At 47.2% G+C, this 21,923-nt stretch overlaps 7 protein-coding genes across 7 annotated transcripts; 2 read left to right on the top strand and 5 right to left on the bottom strand.

Moving 5' to 3' along the window:
* Window positions 1–419: 419 nt before the first annotated feature.
* Window positions 420–2,154, bottom strand: JR316_0009756 (putative magnesium transporter NIPA4; the record flags this gene model as incomplete). Its single annotated transcript, XM_047895442.1, has 5 exons — window positions 420–1,414; window positions 1,464–1,624; window positions 1,673–1,748; window positions 1,867–1,966; window positions 2,074–2,154. 5 exons carry the CDS (start codon window positions 2,152–2,154, stop codon window positions 420–422), a joined length of 1,413 nt encoding a protein of 470 aa, XP_047745161.1.
* A 1,319-nt stretch (window positions 2,155–3,473) lies between these two features.
* JR316_0009755 (Fruiting body protein SC3) lies at window positions 3,474–3,836 on the top strand (the record flags this gene model as incomplete). The annotated part of the gene is made up of 2 exons (XM_047895441.1): window positions 3,474–3,609; window positions 3,667–3,836. 2 exons carry the CDS (start codon window positions 3,474–3,476, stop codon window positions 3,834–3,836), a joined length of 306 nt encoding a protein of 101 aa, XP_047745160.1.
* Window positions 3,837–4,308: 472 nt separating this feature from the next.
* Window positions 4,309–5,109, bottom strand: JR316_0009754 (uncharacterized protein; the record flags this gene model as incomplete). Its single annotated transcript, XM_047895440.1, has 2 exons — window positions 4,309–4,645; window positions 4,718–5,109. 2 exons carry the CDS (start codon window positions 5,107–5,109, stop codon window positions 4,309–4,311), a joined length of 729 nt encoding a protein of 242 aa, XP_047745159.1.
* A 688-nt stretch (window positions 5,110–5,797) lies between these two features.
* Window positions 5,798–13,976, bottom strand: JR316_0009753 (Caffeine resistance protein 5; the record flags this gene model as incomplete). Its single annotated transcript, XM_047895439.1, has 22 exons — window positions 5,798–5,951; window positions 6,009–6,125; window positions 6,184–6,250; window positions 6,303–6,542; window positions 6,604–6,939; window positions 6,997–7,058; window positions 7,112–7,408; window positions 7,464–7,547; window positions 7,603–8,024; window positions 8,495–9,081; window positions 9,144–9,592; window positions 9,655–10,916; window positions 10,970–11,031; window positions 11,093–11,249; window positions 11,317–11,648; window positions 11,710–11,741; window positions 11,803–12,446; window positions 12,497–12,523; window positions 12,583–13,208; window positions 13,269–13,414; window positions 13,472–13,586; window positions 13,640–13,976. The coding sequence occupies 22 exons, from the start codon at window positions 13,974–13,976 to the stop codon at window positions 5,798–5,800; spliced, it is 6,555 nt and encodes a 2,184-aa protein (XP_047745158.1).
* Window positions 13,977–14,894: 918 nt separating this feature from the next.
* JR316_0009752 (uncharacterized protein) lies at window positions 14,895–15,592 on the bottom strand (the record flags this gene model as incomplete). The annotated part of the gene is made up of 3 exons (XM_047895438.1): window positions 14,895–15,077; window positions 15,126–15,179; window positions 15,227–15,592. 3 exons carry the CDS (start codon window positions 15,590–15,592, stop codon window positions 14,895–14,897), a joined length of 603 nt encoding a protein of 200 aa, XP_047745157.1.
* A 336-nt stretch (window positions 15,593–15,928) lies between these two features.
* On the bottom strand, window positions 15,929–17,300 carry JR316_0009751 (uncharacterized protein; the record flags this gene model as incomplete). The annotated part of the gene is made up of 8 exons (XM_047895437.1): window positions 15,929–15,986; window positions 16,032–16,177; window positions 16,270–16,341; window positions 16,394–16,532; window positions 16,585–16,808; window positions 16,860–16,974; window positions 17,027–17,176; window positions 17,239–17,300. 8 exons carry the CDS (start codon window positions 17,298–17,300, stop codon window positions 15,929–15,931), a joined length of 966 nt encoding a protein of 321 aa, XP_047745156.1.
* Window positions 17,301–18,469: 1,169 nt separating this feature from the next.
* Window positions 18,470–21,579, top strand: JR316_0009750 (uncharacterized protein; the record flags this gene model as incomplete). The annotated part of the gene is made up of 6 exons (XM_047895436.1): window positions 18,470–18,478; window positions 18,533–19,249; window positions 19,334–19,904; window positions 20,016–20,839; window positions 20,915–21,242; window positions 21,293–21,579. 6 exons carry the CDS (start codon window positions 18,470–18,472, stop codon window positions 21,577–21,579), a joined length of 2,736 nt encoding a protein of 911 aa, XP_047745155.1.
* Between the last annotated feature and the right edge of the window lie 344 nt (window positions 21,580–21,923).

Genomic DNA, 21,923 nt, shown 5'->3' with positions numbered 1-21,923 from the left:
GTGATTTATCGTCGTCGACCGAATCACTATGTTTTCATAGGCTGCGGGTGTAGGTCGTGCGTGGCTGGGGTATCGAAAATGTGTAATGCCCTTGATGTTGTTTGCGGTGTCGAGATAGGGCATGGATTTCGGATGGCGAAGAGTCGACAAATGTGTAGCAACCGCATTGCACTGGGTTTTCACTGTGCTTGTACTGCGAAGACGATTCTTGTGGTTGTCTATCATCGGTAAGCAGTGTCGATTTAGCTAAAATAGAAAAACAATGGTATATAGACACCAAAACACCCATGCCCAAGACTGAAGGCAGAGGACAGGAAAAGATGGAGGAAAGGACGGTGACGACAATTATTAGGGTTTTTGAAGGTCCACGTAAATAAAAATAGCGAAGCGAAAAAAAATTTTAGCACATGCGAGCGATCCTATGACCTTGGTGTTATCCGCACGTCCGTTAGCGAAGAATCCGGGACAGGCGAATGGCTATGGCTGCGCGAGCCGCCACTGCCGCTACGTGTGAGCGGAAGTGCGATGTTGGATGCGTTGGGGTTCTGCCGCCGCTTTCCCTTGTTGAGGAGTGCGCGCTTGTCGTCATCATCGTCCATGTCATTGTCCTCCTCCCACTCCTCTGCCTCGCGCAGCCGGTGGAGGTCAGCGCTGGGTTGTCGTTTGTGCTGCTGATGGCGATATGACGGTGATCCATTCATCGCTTCTTCCTCTTCAAAAGCATTGAACAACGTCGTTGACTGCGCCTTATATAAAGAGCTCTGCCGGCCATGCCTGCCTGCCTGCCGTCCAGCAGCAACGCCACCCATGTGAATGTCTATGCCACGGTCCCCTCCAACGCCGTTCCAGCCGTCTATTGACATTCGGCCCTGCAAACTAAGTCGAGGGTTCATTAGACCACCTTCTAAAGCGGAATGACTATGCGGTTGTCCGTTCAGGTGATCCAGAGGAGGTTCAGGGGTTCGCGAGAGATTGAGAAGATGCACGCCAAGGAATGTAACAATGAATCCGGATAGTAAAGAGAAAGTGTTGGATGCGTCCGAAGTGTTGAACCCTTGGAAGAGAATGAGAGAGGCGACGATAGTGCACGACGAAAAGCCGACATAATAGAGGGGATTGACAACATTGGTCGAAAAAGTGTCGAGAGCCTTGTTGAAATAGTTCATTTGTACAATGATGGAAAGCGCAACAACGATCATGAAGACGTATGTGCTGGGGTGCGTAAATTGATTGTTTCCAGCGAATGTGAGTTTGACGGCCACACCGAAGCCTTTAATGGCCATGACACTGATAGAACCGACGAGGGAGCATATGGAAAGGTAAACGATTGGATTCGTGCGGCCATACTTTGGTACGGCCATGTAAATCATGAACAACGTGAAAACCAGAACTGTAAAGCAATAGAGAAGGAAGCCTAGGATCTGTTAGTACAATTAGAGTATCTTCAGTAGAGGCGAGCAAACCTGGTTGAATGGCGAAATGCAAAATCTCATCAACAGTATTGATGGGTTTGTCTTCCGGTGCATGTAGGACGATGATGAGGGAACCCAGAAGGCAGAGAGTGCATCCTATGCGGCCTAAATGTCCTAATTCTTCACCCAGTAGAAATGATGCGAGCACAGCTCTGAAGATTTAGGGTCAGCAAAGCAAAGAATGTTTGAAAAATACATACCCAATCAATACACTAAGTGCTCCCAGAGGGGTGACCAATATTGGAGGTGCGAATGTGTACGCAGCAAAGTTGGCAACTGATGTGGGTATTCATGAGAAAAGCTTCAATCGGCATTTGGATTCTTACTTTCTCCAACAACCACTGCGAATTACATTAGCTCATAACAAAAGAAAAATTGGTCGAAGAGGACGCACTGGTCACCATTCCTAGCCACCATATGGGATTTTTGAAGTATGCAAGATTGTCAGAAGCCTGTGCGCCATAGCTACCTCCAGTTGCTGCGTCGTTGAGGCCCTGAGGTGAGGATATATCAGTAAGCAAGTGTATAGATAACTGCATGCCCCTCCATCCCTCAACCTCTGATTCCTACATCCCTGGTCCTGAACTAAAGAGAAGCGTACTTTTTTCGTGATAATAAAACTGGATCCAATAAGAACTGAACCAAGGAGAGCAAGCACGAGGCCTATGTATTTGTCTTCCATAAAAGCGGCTCCCAGCAGGCCCGATGCACAGGTAAAAGAAAGAATTAGGAGGACCCTTGTAGGGAATATGGGAAACTTGAAAACAACTTGCCAGTCGTATCCCTCGATGCCAGATGGTGTCGTAGCATGGTGACTGTCACAATGAGATGGTCACGTGATTATGATCACAATGACCGGTTGTCCAATTCCCGCCCATTGTTTGTAACATCAACAACAACATTTGCCAAACACTGGCAAGTGTTCCACTACTTTCTCTTCCAAAATGGTTGTCTATGCTCAGATACTCTATCTTCCCCAATATAACATGGTTCTTGTTCCCTCACACCTCTGGGGCTTTGTCAAGTTGACAGACCGTAACACGAGCCGCTTCTCAGCACTCAGCAAGCGCAGTGGCATACACACAATCTCATCAAATTTCAGGCAGGAGTCAACGAAGAGAATAGACACAACTCCCGCTCCTAGACTTCTTTCTTGCAACACGGATTCCAAGGCGTACTACGTCAAGACTTAACAAGTCATGGAAAGTTCGACATAAATCTTGCTCTCTTAAACAATTGCTCTTGCTATCCGTGCGGAAGCGTATCGACGTCATTAGACTTACACCTCCGATACCTTTCTTTATGCGGTCAAATTCAGCATCGCTTATTCATTCAGTCTGTGCATGTGGATTCGATACCTCCTTCCCTCCATGTTAATCCTCAAATTGAGGTGAACAAAGGTTTGCCAAGGCCATGACGTCGAGGTGCTTCTCACACTGTCGCTCGTTAATAACTCAGGGTATCTGGGGTTCAAGATTCGAACAACATACGGGGTTCTCTTCATACTGTCCCTTCGACCTTCTTGCCCATCGTGCCCGCGTTCCTGGTCTTTTCGTCATATCATGGTCATAGCGATATCATTTGAACCACTTAATATTTTCCATCCTACATTTTGATACCACTACATGTTCTCCGATATTTTCTGGACGCCTACCTCTTTTTTTCTACTGACATATATTTATCCACCGTTACAGTGGGTTTCAATAACCAGTCATATCAACGTTATGTTCTCTTAAAGGACCAGCCAAAGACTACTATCAGGTACCTTCTCATCGTATAACCCTGGACGCCTTTTCGGGTTTTGTGCGCGTACGGTCCACTCCACTTGGACAGTTCATCTTTTGTAAGGAAGCCAAGAAATATCGAAATGTTTCGGGGCCCGGTCATGGAGTGCGCATTGTGACATGTAAAGCAAGTAGAGGCGTTTTCAGGTATAAAAGCCCTGCAAAACTTACTTGTATTCTTCACTCAAACAGCCTCGTTTAAGTACCTTCATCCAATATGCAGTTCAAGCTCGTATCTGCTCTCACCTTCGCTACCCTTGCTGCTGCCACTGTCACTCCAGTGCGCCGAACGGGAGGCGGCTCTGGCGGAGGAATCCCTGCCAGCCAATGCAACACAGGAGATATCCAGTGCTGTGGGTTCTGCTTTACTCGGTCTGAAGGCTTTACTGATTCTCATCTTCGTGCTACAGGCAACAGTGTCCAGACTGCTGATAGCAGCGCAGTTACCGCTTTATTGGGCCTTTTGGGCATTGTTCTTCAAGATGTGACTGCTCTTGTCGGGCTTACCTGCAGCCCCCTTTCAATCATCGGAATTGGAGGCAACTCATGGTTTGTATCTCTTCATGTGCCGCTCCATTGACAGTACCTGACTTCGCGTTCTTAACCAGCACCGCTCAACCCGTCTGCTGCACCAACAACTCCTTCAGTAAATGTCTTCTTTCTGCGATATTATGACAGACCTTGACAATTTTTCTACCTTTAGACGGTCTGATTGCCCTTGGTTGCACTCCCATCAACATCAACCTCTAAGAAGTCAATTCGTGCCCCAATGCCAATGGGACTCGGAAATATTGCCCATAGCCGGAATCAAATGATGACACTAGTGGATCTGATTCGGCCGTTGGATGTAGTAGCCCTTGTACATACTCCCGGACTTCGGTGCAATGGAACGACTCTATTTTTTAAATGTCTGTTAGCGGTCCCGATTTCAACTTTTTAAGAGACATCTTCAGAGAAAGGTAAGTTCAGTCACTATATTGATTAAAACTAGAACAAGAAGAACTGCCAAGTGGCAGGACTCAGGCGGAATAAAATCTGTGGTGTATAATTGCTTACTGACCGCGCTCGTCAGCGTGGCCTGGATATCGGACGCGAAACATGAAATCGCTCCTTAATGCGAACTTGACACCTTCACTGACGTCCTCGCCACTGTGGTACAGATCCCTGTGCTGAAAAATTAACACCCGTCCCTTTGTCGGCTCAATATCAACATATTTTCCATCCTTGCCTATGATCCTCGTGGCTCCTCCTTTTACACCGTCTTCACCTAGATAAATTTGCAATGTGACCTTGCCATATCGTCCGTCTGGAAGCCTCTGAAGACCGTCACAGTGAGGCCTGAAGTAATGTCCTTTTTCATATCTCAAAAAGCTGAGACGTTCGTTGACACTATGAAAAACCAATATACTCGTCAATATAGTGACAAAGAAAAAATGTTACTGAGGAAATTAAGGGACGTACCCAACCAGATCCCAAGTTCCTTTCACTGCTCCTTTGTAGCCCATAACCCCTTCCCATTCGCTTCCCGGTTCAATCCTGACGAGCTCCTGGACATATGGCAGCAACCTCTGATAGATCCGCTCAGCAGCTTCGTGATCGAAATGCAATATCCGCAAACTGTTTCGATAATCGACATCGACGTAGTTTTGATCGGGCAAAAGGCCGTAGTGCACAGCTGCTTGCTTCCACTGTTGCTTCGACTCTGCCAGAGCAATGAACTCTGCACATTCCTCGGGAGTAAACACGTCATCGAGTACTTTAACATAGAACCCTTGATAGTCGTCTGCTATGGGGGTTTTGGAAAAGTCGAAGATAGGGGCCACAATCTCCGCGGTTTTCGGTTCAGATGACATGTCAGTGGCCTGGTGGTGGAAGGTGTGGTAAGTTGTATTCTACCCTGAGGTATGGAGATTGAGGGACTTCGAGAGGCTTTATATACGTGTAAATTGATGATCATCGAGTCATAAATCTTAAATATACCTCATAATGGGTTTGTGCCATTGTTCACCAAAATATTTCCCGCCGGTGTCGGCGACGCATTCTAAAAGTTGAAGGCTGTGCATTCCTCAGGCTGGGCGGCGTGGACTGGCGTGGAGGAAACGTTGCGAACACGTCTGAAAAAAATGAATCCAACGGCAGTGGTGCCAGTGACACGCAAGGATATGAACTGGAGGACAAGTATACGCGAAAGAGCGACGTGTCAAACCGCGTCTGCAAAAGACGTGGGTTCGAAATTCGAATAAGAGTTTACGACTTCGGTCAAGTCGCTACTGCCATAGTGACAATTGCCAGGGTACGCAATACAGGTACAAATGGAAGACAACATACAACATTGATAAGTACGAATGTCAAACCACATTAAATGACGCCTACTTCACAGGAAGTGGATGTTCAGAAATTTTTAGTGAGAGTAAGGCCGTACCGCAGGTTACCCTTCGTGCAGTGAACACTGAACAACCCATGCAGTTGTGAGACGAGTGGCGGTTCGCGTATGAGGAATAACCCAACTCTTGTTCTGTACAAAGCATTTTTTGAATTGCTTTACACATGACACGCATATTTTGAACGCGCTCGAATACGAGCGCCATACTTATACAGAAACCACAACCCTGGGATGAAGACGATCGAGAGGCCGGCCAGTAATGAACATCCACCAGCTATTGATAGCTTCAGGTACATTGCTCGTCCAAACAGCCTGCAGAAATATTAATCAACAAGTCAGCCAACCGTAGAGGAGAGGCATTTCACGTACGGAAAAGCGCCGGCCACACAAGAGCGAAACAAGTCATTTCCTGCAAGTACGGATGCGGCGTATGTGGGATAGGACATGGGTAAATATACCAGTACACTTTGGAACAAAAGGAAAAGCCTAGGCGTGACAGGATCATTTAATAGACAGTTTTACATTAACGGCAAAATAAACCTACCCAGGAAGATATAGAGCGGCGCCAATGGTAGGGACTATCCAGTGAATACTGGATCTTGAAGTCCATCCTTTCTTGAGATGAGCACCTATAAAACAAAATGAAGAAAGAAACGCCCGCACCGAACATAAACAAGGATATCGGGATAAAGACCGAAGCCACAAGCGACACCGCAAGCCGTGATTCTGGTTCCATCGAACCTGTTTCCTTAAATCGTGGCTCGACGTAATAGTAGTTCCAGCAGATATAACCGATACTTGTGAGTATACATGTGACAATCAGACCAATGAAGGGAAGCCCTGATTGTCCGAGTTTGAAGTGGTATATACCGTCGTAAACAAGAGGGAAGGCTTCGAACCATACTACATACAGAAACCCTGTGGTCATTAACTGAACCGTGCTTAGATAGAATGTAATACTCACGGTAAAAAATGGCATACGCCAATGCTAGGTAAACGTTGACGTAGAAAACCGCCGGTTCTATCATAAGCTGGAATGGTCGAAGAAGCGCCTCGAAAACAACATCCGATCCACTCATATGAGCTTGCTTGAGCTCACTTTCGCTATACAGATTTAAGTTTCCAGTGCGTTCACGAAGGCGTCTGGCACGCTTCAGCAGGATAGTTTCGGCATTTGTTTCCGGAAGCCATAACATGAGAACGATGAAGGTGAATGAGGACAACCACAGGAGTTCGAAAATAGGCCATCGCCAATCTTTGTTCTGGGCAGCAAACCCTCCAATAACAGGCCCCAAAACAGCTGGTACAATTCATGCTTTAGGTGGCAATTAAATTCACGGTGAGAAAATGTACTGACGTCCACAGACTGCTCCACAGCTCCAAACTATGAATACGTATGGCAGCTTCATGGGCGAAAATCTATAGTTCGTATTCAGTAACCGTATTGACAAATGCTGCAACTAATAACGTACATGTCTTGAATAGATGCACCCCCTGTTGCCAATGCGGGAGATCCAACGAATCCAGCCCAGAAACGCATGGCAAGTAACGTGTGAATGTTAGGAGCATAGATGGTTGGAATTTGAAGGATGGCGAATACGAATAAAGTAGCCATGTAAACCGGCGTTCTACCAACCGACGGCAGTTCTGAAAGTGGGCTAAAGAGGATTGGTCCAATACCGTAACCGATAACGTATAGGGAAAGACCTAGAGTTGCAGTGGTCAACGACACATCAAAGTGCTCTGTTACTCCGGGGATAGATGGTGTACTATATCACAAAACTCAACACACAAGTTCGCGGATAAAGTCAAACAGATACTGACTAAATAGCTGATCCGATGTATATGCTGAAAGTGAGAAGAGAAATCCAGAAAAGGACCAGAATTCGCTTTGCCAGACTCCAATTCCTGCAAAACATTTGAATTATGAATCCTGCCATCACGAAAAACAATTTTTACTTACTGCGGATTGTCCTGGTCATTGTCATCGTACCATGTCACTAGGTTTGGGTCGAAACTCTTTGCCATCACACTTTCGGGAACGACATCGACAACCACATCGGGAGACTTCTTCCCACTTGATGAAGATATGGGTGGGGGCGGAGGCAGTGGTGAGTCCAATGGAGATCGATCTACTACCACGCCTTTTTCCGGAGTCTCCTCTGTGGGTATTACCACAACGCTCTCTGGCTCTTTTATTGGTGTTTCATCAGCAGAAGCAAATGATGGAGGCGGAGATACGAAATGCGCTGGGGGTAACCATCCTCTTTTTTGATCAGCGAAAGGCAAAAGACGTCCTTTGGACAGTGTGTTGATAATCAAGCCAACGGTAGAATCTCGAAGAATGTCCGGCATAGCGAGTAGTATTGGGGTAGTAGGCTGAATCTACCTTGCGCTGGGCACCTGTCGATATGATTTATACCATCTTCGAGAGCTGTTTCAGCTGAGAAATGAGCATTATAAAACCTGGATGCACGGATATCATTGCTGAGTCAATGCTGAGCGATGTTGATTCGGTGTTTAAGATTTGGCCCAGGTTTGAAATCAAATGTCGAGGGTCAGGTCATCATGATCGCGACGCGATCACGCTCAAATCACGTTACCACACTGGGCTTCAAGTATGGCGAAGCTCACGAAGGAGTGATTCGGGAGATCGCAATGGCGGGTGACAGGCAAGAAGTAAGTGCAACATTTAGCAGAAATCAAAATTCAAACTTTGATATGATAAAATGTTTGACGTCCTTAAAATTTTGATATCGAATATTATATTGCATCAACCTCTACATACTATTATAAACCATAATACCTGCGCCAAGCATCAGAAAAATTAGGGTAAAAGAAACTAGACGCTGTACGAGAATGAACAATTCATCCATTTTCGCCTCCAAGGCGTCAATTTTGACCCCAATATCTTTCTCATGTTTGGATTTTGAAGTGCCGAGCTTGGCCTCCAAAATTTCCAGCCTTCGCTCCAGTTCGGATTGGTTTACTCCGTTGCCCGTTATACGTTCGTGTAATGACTCCAAGGGCTGTGTCGTAGTGCCTTCGACATCAGTCGGTGTGGAAATGCCAGTTATCCGAGCGCTATCAGCAGCAATCCCATGATCATAGGAGGACGATTCGGCCCCCTCTGCAAAGCTCTGCAAATTAGAGTGTTCGTCTGACCAGCTTATTCCTACTTTCTTCGCCATTTCATCTACCACCCCTTTTGTTTCTTTGCCTTCTTGCAATTGCTTATTGATTTTTTTCTCGAGTGACGAAATTGTCGTGTTGATTTCTTCGAGTTGCACTCCAACGTTATTCCCGTCTCTGAAGACTTTAACTTCCACAGTATCAAAAATTCGTAGGATCTGGTGCTCCTTTTTGGAATGGTAGAAAGCGGCCCAATTTGTAACTGATGCATTGTTCCTTTCGCATCGAGAACAGAAGAACACGTACGGCGCTATATGCCAGAGGAATCAGACATGATACAAGAGACAAGAGAAAGAGCACGAGGAAACGCACAACATACTATGCAGACCCAACAAGGTAGTGAAACTGTTTCGGCACAACATGCGCAATAGATGGGGTCGGAATCAGTAGACGATGTCTTTCTGTCTGTATCGTTTCCGAGTTTGCCCTTCTTCCCTCTGCCGCCTCTCCGGTGATGATGCTTGTTCAACTCGTTGCGCTGTTCCTCTTGTGCCCGGAACATATTTTTCACCCTTGCAGATATAAATCTAGCTTCAGCGATGACATTCTTGTATTCATACTTATGAATGCGGTAGGGTGACCGGAGAAGGGAATGTGATTTGCTGTGAGTAACCTCTCGGAATGGAACAGGTTTATCGATACAATTGTAACATATATCGACGTCGCGGTGATCTAATAGCAAATGATCGTCTTTGCAATAAATGCATTGTTGACGCCTAAAGCACAGATCCCAGTTGCATACGTCACAAGGAAGTCGGCCTCTAAAAATGGAAAAACAGGAAGATCAGAGAGACGAAGAAGAGGGTTTTTAAGTTAACCGTACACGGGCATGATATGAACTTCACGTCTCGCCAGGTAATGGGCAGTTCTTTCGTAGAGTCGTGCGTTCGTAGGAGGTACATAAGATTCCAATGTTTCGTATGCTTCCCAGTCATTGCGGCTCAAAGGCTCAAATGGGGACCATCCGCCGCGAGCCGGATCAGGGTTCGCTATGTACCAGCGCATGCTGAGGTAAATCCACTTGCGACGCTCAGCTAGGGCCTGGTTGAATACTTTGGATGAGTTAATGCGCCACCGCGTCTGGTGAAGTATGGCTTCAATGGCGAATGACCAGCGCTTGCGAGCCAGTGGCCAAACTCTCCAACATGGGGGCACACCTGAACCGTCGAGGAGGTACCGGAAGCGTAAGAGGTGAATCGGAATCCGAGAAAGGACAAAACGGCCGTCTATCCGATCTTCGCTGATAGCAGTCTGAGGATCAAACGTAACCGGAGGTCCAACCTCTAAACCTGTGTAGCTTCGATCATGATTGCCCCCGTCTACATTAACAAGAGGTGATTTGACTTGTAAGATAGTCTCAACTTGGTTAAACTCAAGTGTTTGAACATCCTGCGATGGCTCGGTGTCTAAGAGTGGTGTAAAATCGTTGGAAGGGGGCGGTCTTACAAGAGTGTTGACACCAGCTTCCAGGTTTTCGTCCATACTGACCCCAACTGCAGGAGCACCTTCCATGTCGCTGCCATTAAAAAAAGGCTGAGGAGCGACACCCAATTGCACGGGAGTGCTTGGCCAGAACCATGTATAGGTGCCCTCAATAATATCCTTCTCCGCATTGTAGGTGCCCCGACAAAGTTGCTGCCCATACCGACTGTTTTCGGGCGAGAAGTAAAACTCGACCCTGAGGTCAGCACTTGAAGGCTGGGTTTGTACTCGCTCTGCAGTCCCGTGTATGTCGACAGCACCGCAAAATGCTTCCGCGCGGCCAACCAATTTGTTGTCGACGATTGGATGTATGACACAACGATGAGGTCGTAGGTAGTATGGTGTGCCTTCGGAAGGCTGGAACCAGCCAGACCATTCCCCTTCTATCGGATGAGAAACATAACCGTCCGGAAGAGGAGCCGTTGCGTCAATAATCGGGTCATCAGGGTTGAAGGTTTCGCCAATTGGCTTCGTCAGGATCGATGTGTCGGGTAGTACACCAGGTTTGTTGGGGACATCGTCTGGACGCCATAGTTCGCGTACTTTTGAAAGAAGAGTGTGGTCATAGGTGTTGAACTCATCCTTTTTATAAGCTGCAAAGAACTTTTGCTGGGATTTGAATGATATCCATGGATGGGGGACAATTTATGACTAACCATTCCATATGCAAAGTTGTGGAACTGTGCGTCGATATCGCTATGCAATTGACGAAACCTCGCTACGTAAAGGAATGTAGCCATTAGAACCAAAAAAATAGTGCAGTACAAAACCCGAAGCACCTTCAAGGTATTCTATGCGTTCGTCAAAAACAGAAAACACGGACATTAGTGACTGCACATGCGCGTCAAATTCACGAGGGTCCAGAACGACGGTTTTTGCCAAACGAAGAACGTCTCGATGGCGCTGAAGGAGTAACAGGACCAACGGAAGAATCCACTACCATTCCGGAGCGTCAGTGATTGCTAAGTATATGCGCATGAATACAATGTAAGATAACACTCACAGTCTCCACTCTCGAACTTCCGCCAGCAATAGTGGTGGCATCGAGACTGGACTCGATGACGTGTCCCATATCGGCAAGGTTTGTTCTCAAACGTTCCATTTGCAGTGATGCCATTATATTCGCAACTTCTATCAAATTGTGGTCCTTCCTCACATTGTCTGGAACGGGCCTGATGGAGCGCAAGAGGGCATCCAATCGTGTTAGAATAGGAACATCCAGATAGTCATCTACATAGATACTGTTTGTGACCAAAACGCGCGGAACGATATCGCTGATTTGAAGCAAAACAGTGTAGATCTCTTTCTGGTACTTTGCGAGATTGATATGCCACCCTGCAAATCTGTGTCAGAGAAAAACTATATTGTCTGCTGGTGCTACAAGAACGAAGCTTACCGGCTGCCCAATATGCCATCCAGTGCAACAAGCTAAATAAACGATATTATATAAATTTATTTAACCAGGTAATAAGGCACACACAACGCTCACCTCATTCCTGCTGGCCTTGCGAGAGCAAACCTATTGGCTTCCTGAACGCTGATGAAACCCGATCCGTCTTCATCCATGGCCTCTACAATCGGCTTGACATAGGCTGCATCTATGTATTCCAACACCCAGTCATCGGATTTATTGCCCGTGTTAACAGGAAGAGAAGGTTTCTGAGTGGGTTCTAGATGAGGGTGTATCTGAGGCTCAGGCATAGCTGCAAGAGGCTGGAGTTCCGTTGTGTCTGAAATTGTCAAGCCCAGAGCAGGTGTTGGCATTTCAGGTCCATTCTGCGACCTTTCCTTGACATTGACCGATGGGGTATCATTTGTGATCACCCGACCATTTTCTGAGTGAAGAGGCAAACGTTGAGACGCCGATGATTCCTGTGCATCGATGGAATTCATGGCTAGTTGAAGGGTGTGGAGGTCCCTATTTGATTCTGTCATCTTCAAAGGAGGGCGATATACGGAACTCGTAACGCTGATCGGTGTACGTAGTAGGGAATTGACATGTTCCTCTGGCAGCTGGGATGTATAAGGAATCGGAGTGCCTATGCTGGGAGTAGGAGCAGATGAATGATCAAGGCGAATATGATCACGGAATGTCAAAACAAAGACCTTCGCCTTAACTACACTGGTAAGGTTCTAAATGCATTGTTAACCTTGTCCTGCAGCAAACACAACAGGAAAACTACCATCTGTGTCCACACACGTTGAATTTCCTTGAGAACACAGTTAGTCTATGGTGTGATATCATAAAAAACGAGTAACGTGTACGCACTGGGTCTTTGAGCTTGACTGCCTTCGCTCTGTACTTACCCTCTTCCATGACCATGATTGTTGTCACAGTATCGAGTATCTGTCCCAACTGAGAAGCTTGCGTTTGCATCATTGCTCCCTGATTCTCCAGGTGCGACGCCATGCGTTTCATGTTGTTATTCTGAACCTGCAAAACCTTCTCGAATCGAAGGAAGTGTTTATCCAACACCTTGTCCAGATCTTCACTCAAAGCTTCACTTAGCTCCTTCCGAATCTCCTCTAATTCTGCCCTATTCGTAACAGTAACCTTTCCAGGTTTAGTAGATTCGCCAGCTTTCAGGATAAGCTTGGGTAGGAGGTCGAGATCATTGACACATTTCTCAGGACCTCCGTGTTGTTGCATGAATTTGAATACATCTTTTTCGCGTGGAGTATCGAGACCGCGAAATAAAACTTCGGCGATCTTGTCTAGCTTCTCGTCGGCCACCTCAACTTTCTTTCCAATCTCAGCCAACGCAACATTTGCTGAGCTGATCCCTATGGCCGTGTACTCTGAGATGACAGTCTGCAGCTCGTTTCGACGGCGTAGAAAGGTTTCGATATGACCGGCAAACTTTCTTTCGTAACCTTTCGCGAGAACAAGTTTGTCTATGAGGCGAGGAAAGTCGGTCAATTGTCCCAAATCCTACATATGTATACTTTACTTACAAACAAATTTGCGGTTTATAAAATGAGTAATATCGCTTCGGCAAACTTTGATATCCTGGGTGATTTGTTCAACAATTTCCTTTAGCCTTTTTTCGTGAATTTCCTTTTCGCGTTGGGGCATGTGGTTGTGATCCAGGTTGCGCAGCCTACATAGATACTTGCATGTCAGTATGGATATGAAAGCGAAAAGTATAGGGACGCACTGGAACATCGGCCCCAACATATTTTGCATCTCCAACACCACTACAAGCACTTTTTTGTTATTTTCCCTCCTTGCAATGTCCAACTTGATAACTTCATGGAATGCGTAAATAGCAACTAAAAGCATGTTTGTCAATGACAGGCTCTACACATTCCTAGACACAACCTACTAGCAAGAATGGGATGTGCGTTGCCAATGATAGTCAGTTCGTCGAGAACCTTGTTCGCGCCGTTTATGAAAGTGTCGAGTAAGCCATCCAACAATTCTCCATTGTCGCGTGCATTTGGATCTCTCGAGGTCGGATCCAAAGACGCTGCTTCAGCCTTCAAATCTTCGTTTGAATCATACAAAGATGAAAGACCGTTCCATAATTGCTCTTGAGTAATTTCTGCTACAGAACGAGAGATCTGATCATTCCAAATAGGCCTTGAAGAATGGGATTCCACAGGAGAAACCTTGGATTCTTCGTAGAATATCTTCTCGACCTTGAGTGAAGGGCCGCTCATTAGTGGATGAAAAGGGGACGGTAACAGAGGGGAGGTAATTACCAGCTAACATGAAATACGTTTTGTAATACTCCGCGACCTGTGTCAAATTTGATAGCCTGGCGGTCAAGGCCAAAGGCCCAATTTATTGATGATGACAATCAATGGCAGATATTGCGGAAAGAGGGAAAGAGATGTTAGCCGAACGAGAACCCAACCGAGTCACAGCCACCGTTTCTTGGTGCACAGCATGAGAAAGTACGTACGGTGATATCGTTCGGGTCCCATTGGATCCATGATTGACCAGAACACACTCTCGCAAATTCGGAGTCTGAGTCCTTTCATAGGCGCCCACGGTGGAAACTTATTTTCTTCCATCCACCAAGTATCGTCAAGAAGAAACCAGTGTGACAAATGGTGAAAACGTGATATTCATATCACTGCGGGCTCCGACACATGTTTGATGTCAAACATCGACAATCAAACAGATATTATGTAGGATGTAGATGTTTGATGTCACGCACATACTTCATAAAAAGTGCGGGTAGATTACAAAGCATTGTAAACCCAATTAAATATTTTTTTATTCGAAATTCTCACACTGCGTTACAACCCTCTTGAAATGTTGTGAGAAACCGGAAATATTGCAGTGTGAATAAATTAATTTGAGGTTTACAATATTTTTGGGTATTGCAATATGAAAGAATAAGCGGCTAGTTTATAATCTCAACAAATTACTGTATGAGATGACAAGGAATCAAGAGCGTTATAAAACATTGCGAGAATTTATTGGGTTTCTCAATGATAAGGAGGATTGAATGGGATTTTGAGGCACCCAGCAGATTATAATAGAACAAATTTATTTATTCAGTAATAAAAGTACAGGCATGGTATGTAAAGCAGGGCAGAGCAGAGCAATAATTACAGCAATGAGAGACATCAGAATTTCTTAGCCTTACGTTTGATAGGTTGGCGCGTTCCCTTGGCCTGGGTCCTGGCCTTTTTAGCTGGTGGTTCTTCACCGTCGGCGGCAGTGGCGTCAGAATTGGGAGCAGGAACGGCATCAGCATTGGGAGTAGGCAGGGCCTTATTCCCGGTCTCGAAGGGGTCTGAAGGTGGTGCCTGTAGCTAATATGAGCCCTAAATAGAGAATGTAATAGATACACTCACGTCTTTGCGCTTTGGACCAGGGCGGCGTGGCACCGCTTTCCTCTTTTCAGGGAGCTAATCATAATATTAGTGTAATGAACCAATCTCGAGTGAAAACGCACCTTGATCTTGATCGGGGCTGGTGGGGAAGGGGAGCGTTCGTTTTCGGAAGAAAGAGAGGAAGAATCCTTGGAAGGGAGGTCAGGGCGGGATTCTGAAGGGATCCTAATCGCGTTTAATGCCATTCGGCGACGGGAGACTTGTTGAGGCACAGGTTCCGCCAGTGAAACAGCTGCAAATGCTTTAGCTAGCGCTGGTGCAGACCCATTATCTGGGGCGGGGTGGGAGGAGGGTGCGCGTGCTTGAGGAGATGCAGGTGCGGGTGTGGGTACACGAGCAGGTTCGGGTGTGGGTGCACGAGGGGGTGCGGGTGCAGGTGCATGAGCAGGTGCACGAGCAGGTGCAGGTGCTTGAGCCGCAGCGGCCATTTGAGCTTTACGCCGTTCTACCGGGTCTCTGAGGCGTCCGTCGCGTGCACTACCTTCCAAAGGGGACGACTTTGTCAGGGTACGTATTGGTGCCACCCCTATCCGTTATCATTATCTGTTACGGTCCCACGCTGTCATGCCTTGTTCTATCTTTGTGTTTGGTCCCACGTCTATCATTCTCCTGTTTCATCTATTGATAGTTGTCATATGTCGAATACTCTGGTCCGGGAAGTAGTTACTCCGGTCTCCATGTATATAGAGGGTCCTGGGGTCAGTAGTCAGACCCCAGCTTCGATATCAACTTGGTCTTTGGGCATTCTTCTCTCTTGACTTAAGTCAATTCCTAACAGACTTCTTGTCATGATCCACGGGCTCAGATGGCAAGATAATGTTCCTAGAAATTCATTAGCATAAAATCAAGCGCGTAAGGCACGCTTACTCTTGCCACCAAGCCACAGTCTCCTTGGCCCACGTATCATCATCAGAAAGACCCGACAGAAGCGTCAGAATAGATGCGTAGAGGCGGTCGGCCTTCAAAATGCTCTTCGCCTCAGGCCAAGTCTTACCGCTGATTGCAATGACAAGCTTTGAAGGAGGTTAGCACTGACAGACTACTGGCAATGTCCACTTACCATCATGCAATAATAACATATGAGTCTTATCGTTAGTTCATATACTTTGTGAATCTGTCCTTTGCTGGCACGTCCTCCAAGCCTGTTGGCCTTGCCTACAAGCATACGTTGGACGAACTAGAGTGCCAATATGTATCAATGACATGTCAAAACATAAAAAAAAACTTACTTGGGGACCCAAGGGTGGTCGAAACAGACCTTGGACCTTGTCGTCTATGTCAAATGGGATGTCAGGATCATACAAGCAAGCTGGCCAATCCAGCGCGTCTCCATTTTTGGTATCGGCTTCGAGTGATTCACATCGCACGCTATCCACAAATAAATCAACTCATATTCGCAGAAAATAACAAGCCGACTTACAGAATTTCACGCGCATTGAGGTCGGCGAGCTCGGCGAACTTGACACGCGGGATTAAAAGAGCGGCGTATGCAGGGTGTTTATAGCCCCGATTCACCCTGGCACAGGCCAGTTTGTAGGCCTGTAGGTCAAGTGGGACCCTCAGATCAAATAGGATCAACTCCGGGATCAACTTATGTGCCTTGAAGAGATCGTCGGATTGCGAATGAGCTGCAGCACTCGATACCTTACAAGTATGGTTAGTCGATCTGTACATGCGACCTCACAAAATTCTTACCAAATCAATGACTTTGCCAATCAAGGCAGAATTGTCCTCGCACTTCTTGATGATATCCATAAGGTCGGGCATCAAGTCCTGCATCTCATAGAAGGACCAGAGCTTGGGTTGTAAACTAATATATGCATAAATCAATGCCCCAGGAAAAAAAAGGCACATATACTTACTCCAATATTTGTTGTCGGGTCATACCATCCGTTATATGGTTGGCCAGAAACTCGAAACCCTCTTGGATGACGCTCTTTACGTTCATAAATGGGTCGATGGACTGGTGAATCCATCTTGCGCCCTTCAGAGTGTCTGCTAGTTCGGGGCATCTACAAATAACGTTAGCGGTTAACGCGCACGGGGACGGGGGAGGGGGGGGATTCAGGCTTACTCGAGTTCTTTGTTGGTGTCGATAGCCGTGAGGGCTTTTTCAATCTGGGTTGGGGTGAGCATGATGGTGGATGGTGGTGGTACGGGAAGAAAAGGGATGAAAAAAACTCCCTTCCGCATATACCGAGCGCAGTGGTTATGTAATGGACACCTGAGGAGGTACAGATGTCCGCGCTATTCCGCGCCATTGCCATAACTAGCGGGCGAAGGAGGCGCGATCGCCATTGACAGCGAGCTGTCAGAGGATAAAAATAGCCCACCGCGAATCACCATAGCCAGGAGGTAGCCACCCAAGACGCCCCAGGTATACCCGTGCGTTGAAGCTTGTGGCCAGGGCTTTCGACGACGAGAAGGGATGTATACGCGCACCGAACGAACCCCCAGGTATCTCCGTGGGTTGAAGGGGGCTGGTAGTCCGTAGCAGCGACAGGAGCACCCTACAGAGTACAGAATTGCCATAGTCAAGCAGCCGCACCCAACGAACCCCCAGGTATTTCCGTGGGTTGAAGTGTGTGAGCACCGACTTGAGCAGCCTACAGACTACGGAATCACCATAGTCAGCAGACTGCCACCAAACTCCGAGACGAACAACCGCCAGACTACAGAATTGCCATAGTCAAGCAGCCGCACCCAACGAACCCCCAGGTATTTCCGTGGGTTGAAGGGTGTGGGCACCAACTTGAGCAGCCTACAGACTACGGAATCACCGTAGTCAGCAGACTGCCACCCAACAAACCCCCAGGTATTTCCGTGGGTTGAAGGGTGTGGGCACCGACTTGAGCAGCCTACAGACTACGGAATCACCGTAGTCAGCAGACTGCCACCCAACGAACCCCCAGGTATTTCCGTGGGTTGAAGGGTGGTAGTGGTGCGGAAGTCAACAGAGCCAACAAACGGAACCCTACCCAAATTCAGATTCCGCCTGATGGCAATTTCAAACTCCGACACGCGTGGTGATCTCAACACGTTCCTGCGTCATTGGTTCTTCTTCGCTACCCAGGCTCATTGCTCGGGCAGCCTCACTACCCAGGCTCATTGCTCGGGCAGTACGCGCAACCTACCCAGGCTCATTGCTAGGGCAGAACGCGAGACACTACCCAGGCTCATTGCTTGGGCAGAACTCATAAACTACCCAGGCTCATTGCTAGGGCAGAACGCTTAAACTACCCAGGCTCATTGCCAGGGCAGTACGCACAGATAAATTGGAATTCCTGCTCCCCTGACTGTCCATAATGGCCCCCGTATGTATCTTACAATATCGAGGTGTATTTGGTTGCTAATTCTACGTACAACAGACTACGCCCTCCTTTGACTGGTCCCAGGGCTCCGTCTTCCTACAAGACGGTATAATTTACTACTCTCCCAATTGTAACCGACCAGTCCGTATCAAGGCCCCAGAGCGGAATCACCCCCACCCATTCCCCGAACGTGCAGAGCCAGATCCCACCTCTGTCAAGCATCCTGTCTGGTGGACAGACACCTTTGGGTGGATGTCCTTTATACCGCTCAACCCATCCTTTATCTCCGACCCCTTCGACACCTTTACCTGGCAGCCTGAGCTGGATGTAACTCCTAGCTATAATACTCCACCCGGTCCCACTCTCTACCAGCTCGAAATTCATACTATAAAGCATTGGCGGTTTAAGGAACAATGTTTACTGGAAGCTGCGCACAAAATGAAGCTATGGTACCACGTACCAGCCAGTCAACCACCCCCGCCTTCCATCTTTAAATACGATGAGCCCTACACATCGAAAGAAGAAGCTTATCGCCAGATTAAATTGGCGCAAGATTGGTTTGCCGTATGGATGGGATTCTTTGCCTATTTCGCTGCTTGTGCCAAATATGACAAGTATTGTGCAGGAAAGATGGTGAGAGAGAAGGGCGAGTTACTACCCCAATGGTATACCAGGCTGCTCGAGGAGGTTCCGATGCTACAGCAATCCTGGTTGGACGGGCTTTTGACATCGCCAGCGTGTATATTCTCACCCAACACTCAGCGTGCAGGGATAGTTATTCCCTGGTATGAATATGACAATCGGAGGCCCGAGATACAGTTCTTCCTGGACCAGCAGATTCCTGTTTTCTTTCCGTAGTGTGCCATCGCAGAACAGGCCATCATAAACAACCCCACCCTTCGCTATCTTGAGCCTCCTGCAAACCTTGTTTGGGATGCCCTTGAGAAGTTTCTGAACCAATTCCCCAGTGTTCCTCTCGCTGGCCTTATCCTTAGGTCCTACTTTCGATTTCATGATTGCCCGCTGCACTCCACCAAACATATATTGAGAATGGAACACAGTACGTTGTTGGTCACGAAATATATGTATGAAAAATTTGCTTTGCAAACCGACAAGGTCAAGGCGGCTATGGAAGAGAACCAGGTGGAGGCCACGGTTGCAGAATTGAGGGAGATAGTAAGCCGAGCCATGGACATGGACCTTGCAGAGGCCGAGCGAGCCATAGCAAATCTCCCCACTCACAATTGGATGGACAAAGGTGACTACCACCGGAGAGGAGAGTTGTACGACCACGTCTCAATATTCTTGGAGAAACGCGAGAGAAACCAGCGCTTTATCATTGCGACTGAGACCGAGGACGCAAAGATCAAAAGGCTTCAAAGAGAGGAGGCCCTCCCGGGGTACAACACATCGGTCTATAGGTGGAAAAGTGTCACGACGCCGGGGGGGAAGGAATTATACATGCGAGTTCGCCTCCTTTGATCAAAGCATGAGAGACTGTTCGCAAAGGTGCCTCCCTCTCAATGAACATACAATGCAGTCTCAAACGAGTGGGACATTTTTGATGAAGTGGATTTGCCACGAAAATATTTGCAATTTGTGGACCCCCCTCCTAGGAAGGACGGTTATATCTACGACTATCCTATCCAAGCCGCCCGCATCAATCCCCAGTCCATCATCCCCGACAACGATGTACCCCGTGTAGAATCCGTTCCCGTCATCCAAGAACCCTGTGTAGACTCTTCCTCGGGTGGTGCGACTTCCCCTCATGAACCTCAGTACGAGACATTCCCCATGGACACGGAGGAATTTCAGGAGGGGCCTTCCCAGCCTCCGGTACATCGTCCAGAGCCGGGCCCCTCCACCATGGATACCGACACTGATGAAGCTTCGAAAATCCACAATTACGATTGGGACACCGCCGACCTCATCTCCAACTTGCAATACAGCTATGGATTCGTAGCCTCTGTAGTCCCGAAGAAGGAGGATAAGACACCGGAAGGCTGGAAACACGCCTGTCAACACTTTGGGTTTAGGAAGGATGGGGCAGAACAGTTTGTCTCAAACACGGATCGTCAACTCATCTGTCAGTTTCATGACGGTTTGATGGGGTCAACTGACTGTCCGCTCCCTCAAGACATTCACGATCTCCACCCGCAAAATTACCTATCCCTTCAAGTTTTAGGGAATCTCAGCCTCATCCATCGGCCCATCCCAAATCTATTTGTTTTCGCTCATCACGATATACGTGCACCTCAGGAAGAGTCCGACAGAATGTCTGGTGATTGGAGTATTGGAGTCAAAACCCCAGAGGCTGCTTTATATGTCTTACGAGTCTTCCAGTCCCATCCTGGGCATACAGTTGTCAGTGTGGCACACAGACTTTTGTCCAAAGGAGTGCAGTTTCGAACTCTTGTCGGGCGTAAAAATGTGGTTCAGGTGCATCAACCCTACAAGGAAGTTACCTTTTACCGCAAAGTCAGCTACAAGTTTACCAACGACGACTATGAGTCCTCGATGCTGGCCTGTCGGCAGATACTGGACCAACAACGCGGTCGTGCAGCGCTACTCATGGGTGGAATAGTAGGACGAATCGCCAAAGAGTATCTGAGCACAGAGTCTGTTCTCCAGGGCCCATCAGTGGAATTGCTGAGAAATGGACGCGGATATGTCGCTAATCCAGAGGCCGAGTTGCTGGCTTACTGCAATGACGGGCTTACAGAACACGATATTGCGATTATTATCGGGTCGTATTCTCTCATGACGGGTAAGTGTTCACTACATTTAACTGATCGCTCTATTTAATGTCGTTTTTAGATTTTAAAAATCAGGTTGGAGTCAAGTCTTGGTTTCCTCCCCCGGCAGTATGGAATGAAATTGACAGGAATGGGATAGAATGGCTGGAATGGACTGAACGCAACGAGTACTGGTACCAGACTAGGCTGGAATTAATTCGAAATGGCAAAGCGCAACCTTTAACGCTTCAAGACTGGAAGAGCCTTCTCAAAAATAAGCCAGTCCGTGTTCTAAGGGAATCGGTGCAAGCTCGATCAGCGGCATTTGTCCATGAACATATCCCCGTAACCAGGAATCCTCGTAGATAGGTAGCACATTTTTCTTGTTTCTTCATTCACGGATCTACACCACTACTCACAGTGTATTTTTGCCTTCGTACATACTACAAAACAAATTTTATGTATACTATCTATATTTCTTTGTACAAACTATTGGTCAGATATCATGTATACCACGGAAAAAATTGTTTGGACCTGCATCGAAACATGTGTGAATCAATTCTGAGCCCAAAAAACATAAAAAAAACATGAGATTGCTTACATAAGCCGGTTAGGCCAATCAAAACTCCGCTAAGTTTTGAACTCCGACACCGCGCCCTATCACGCCTGAGGTTGATGTCTGCACTCTCCTTATTCGCTCTACCCAGGCTCAT

Source organism: Psilocybe cubensis, chromosome 9 (assembly GCF_017499595.1).
Source record: "Psilocybe cubensis strain MGC-MH-2018 chromosome 9, whole genome shotgun sequence".
NCBI classification, from domain to species: domain Eukaryota; kingdom Fungi; phylum Basidiomycota; class Agaricomycetes; order Agaricales; family Agrocybaceae; genus Psilocybe; species Psilocybe cubensis.
Note: the sequence above shows the minus strand (reverse complement) of the source record. Positions and strands in the feature narration are given on the sequence as shown.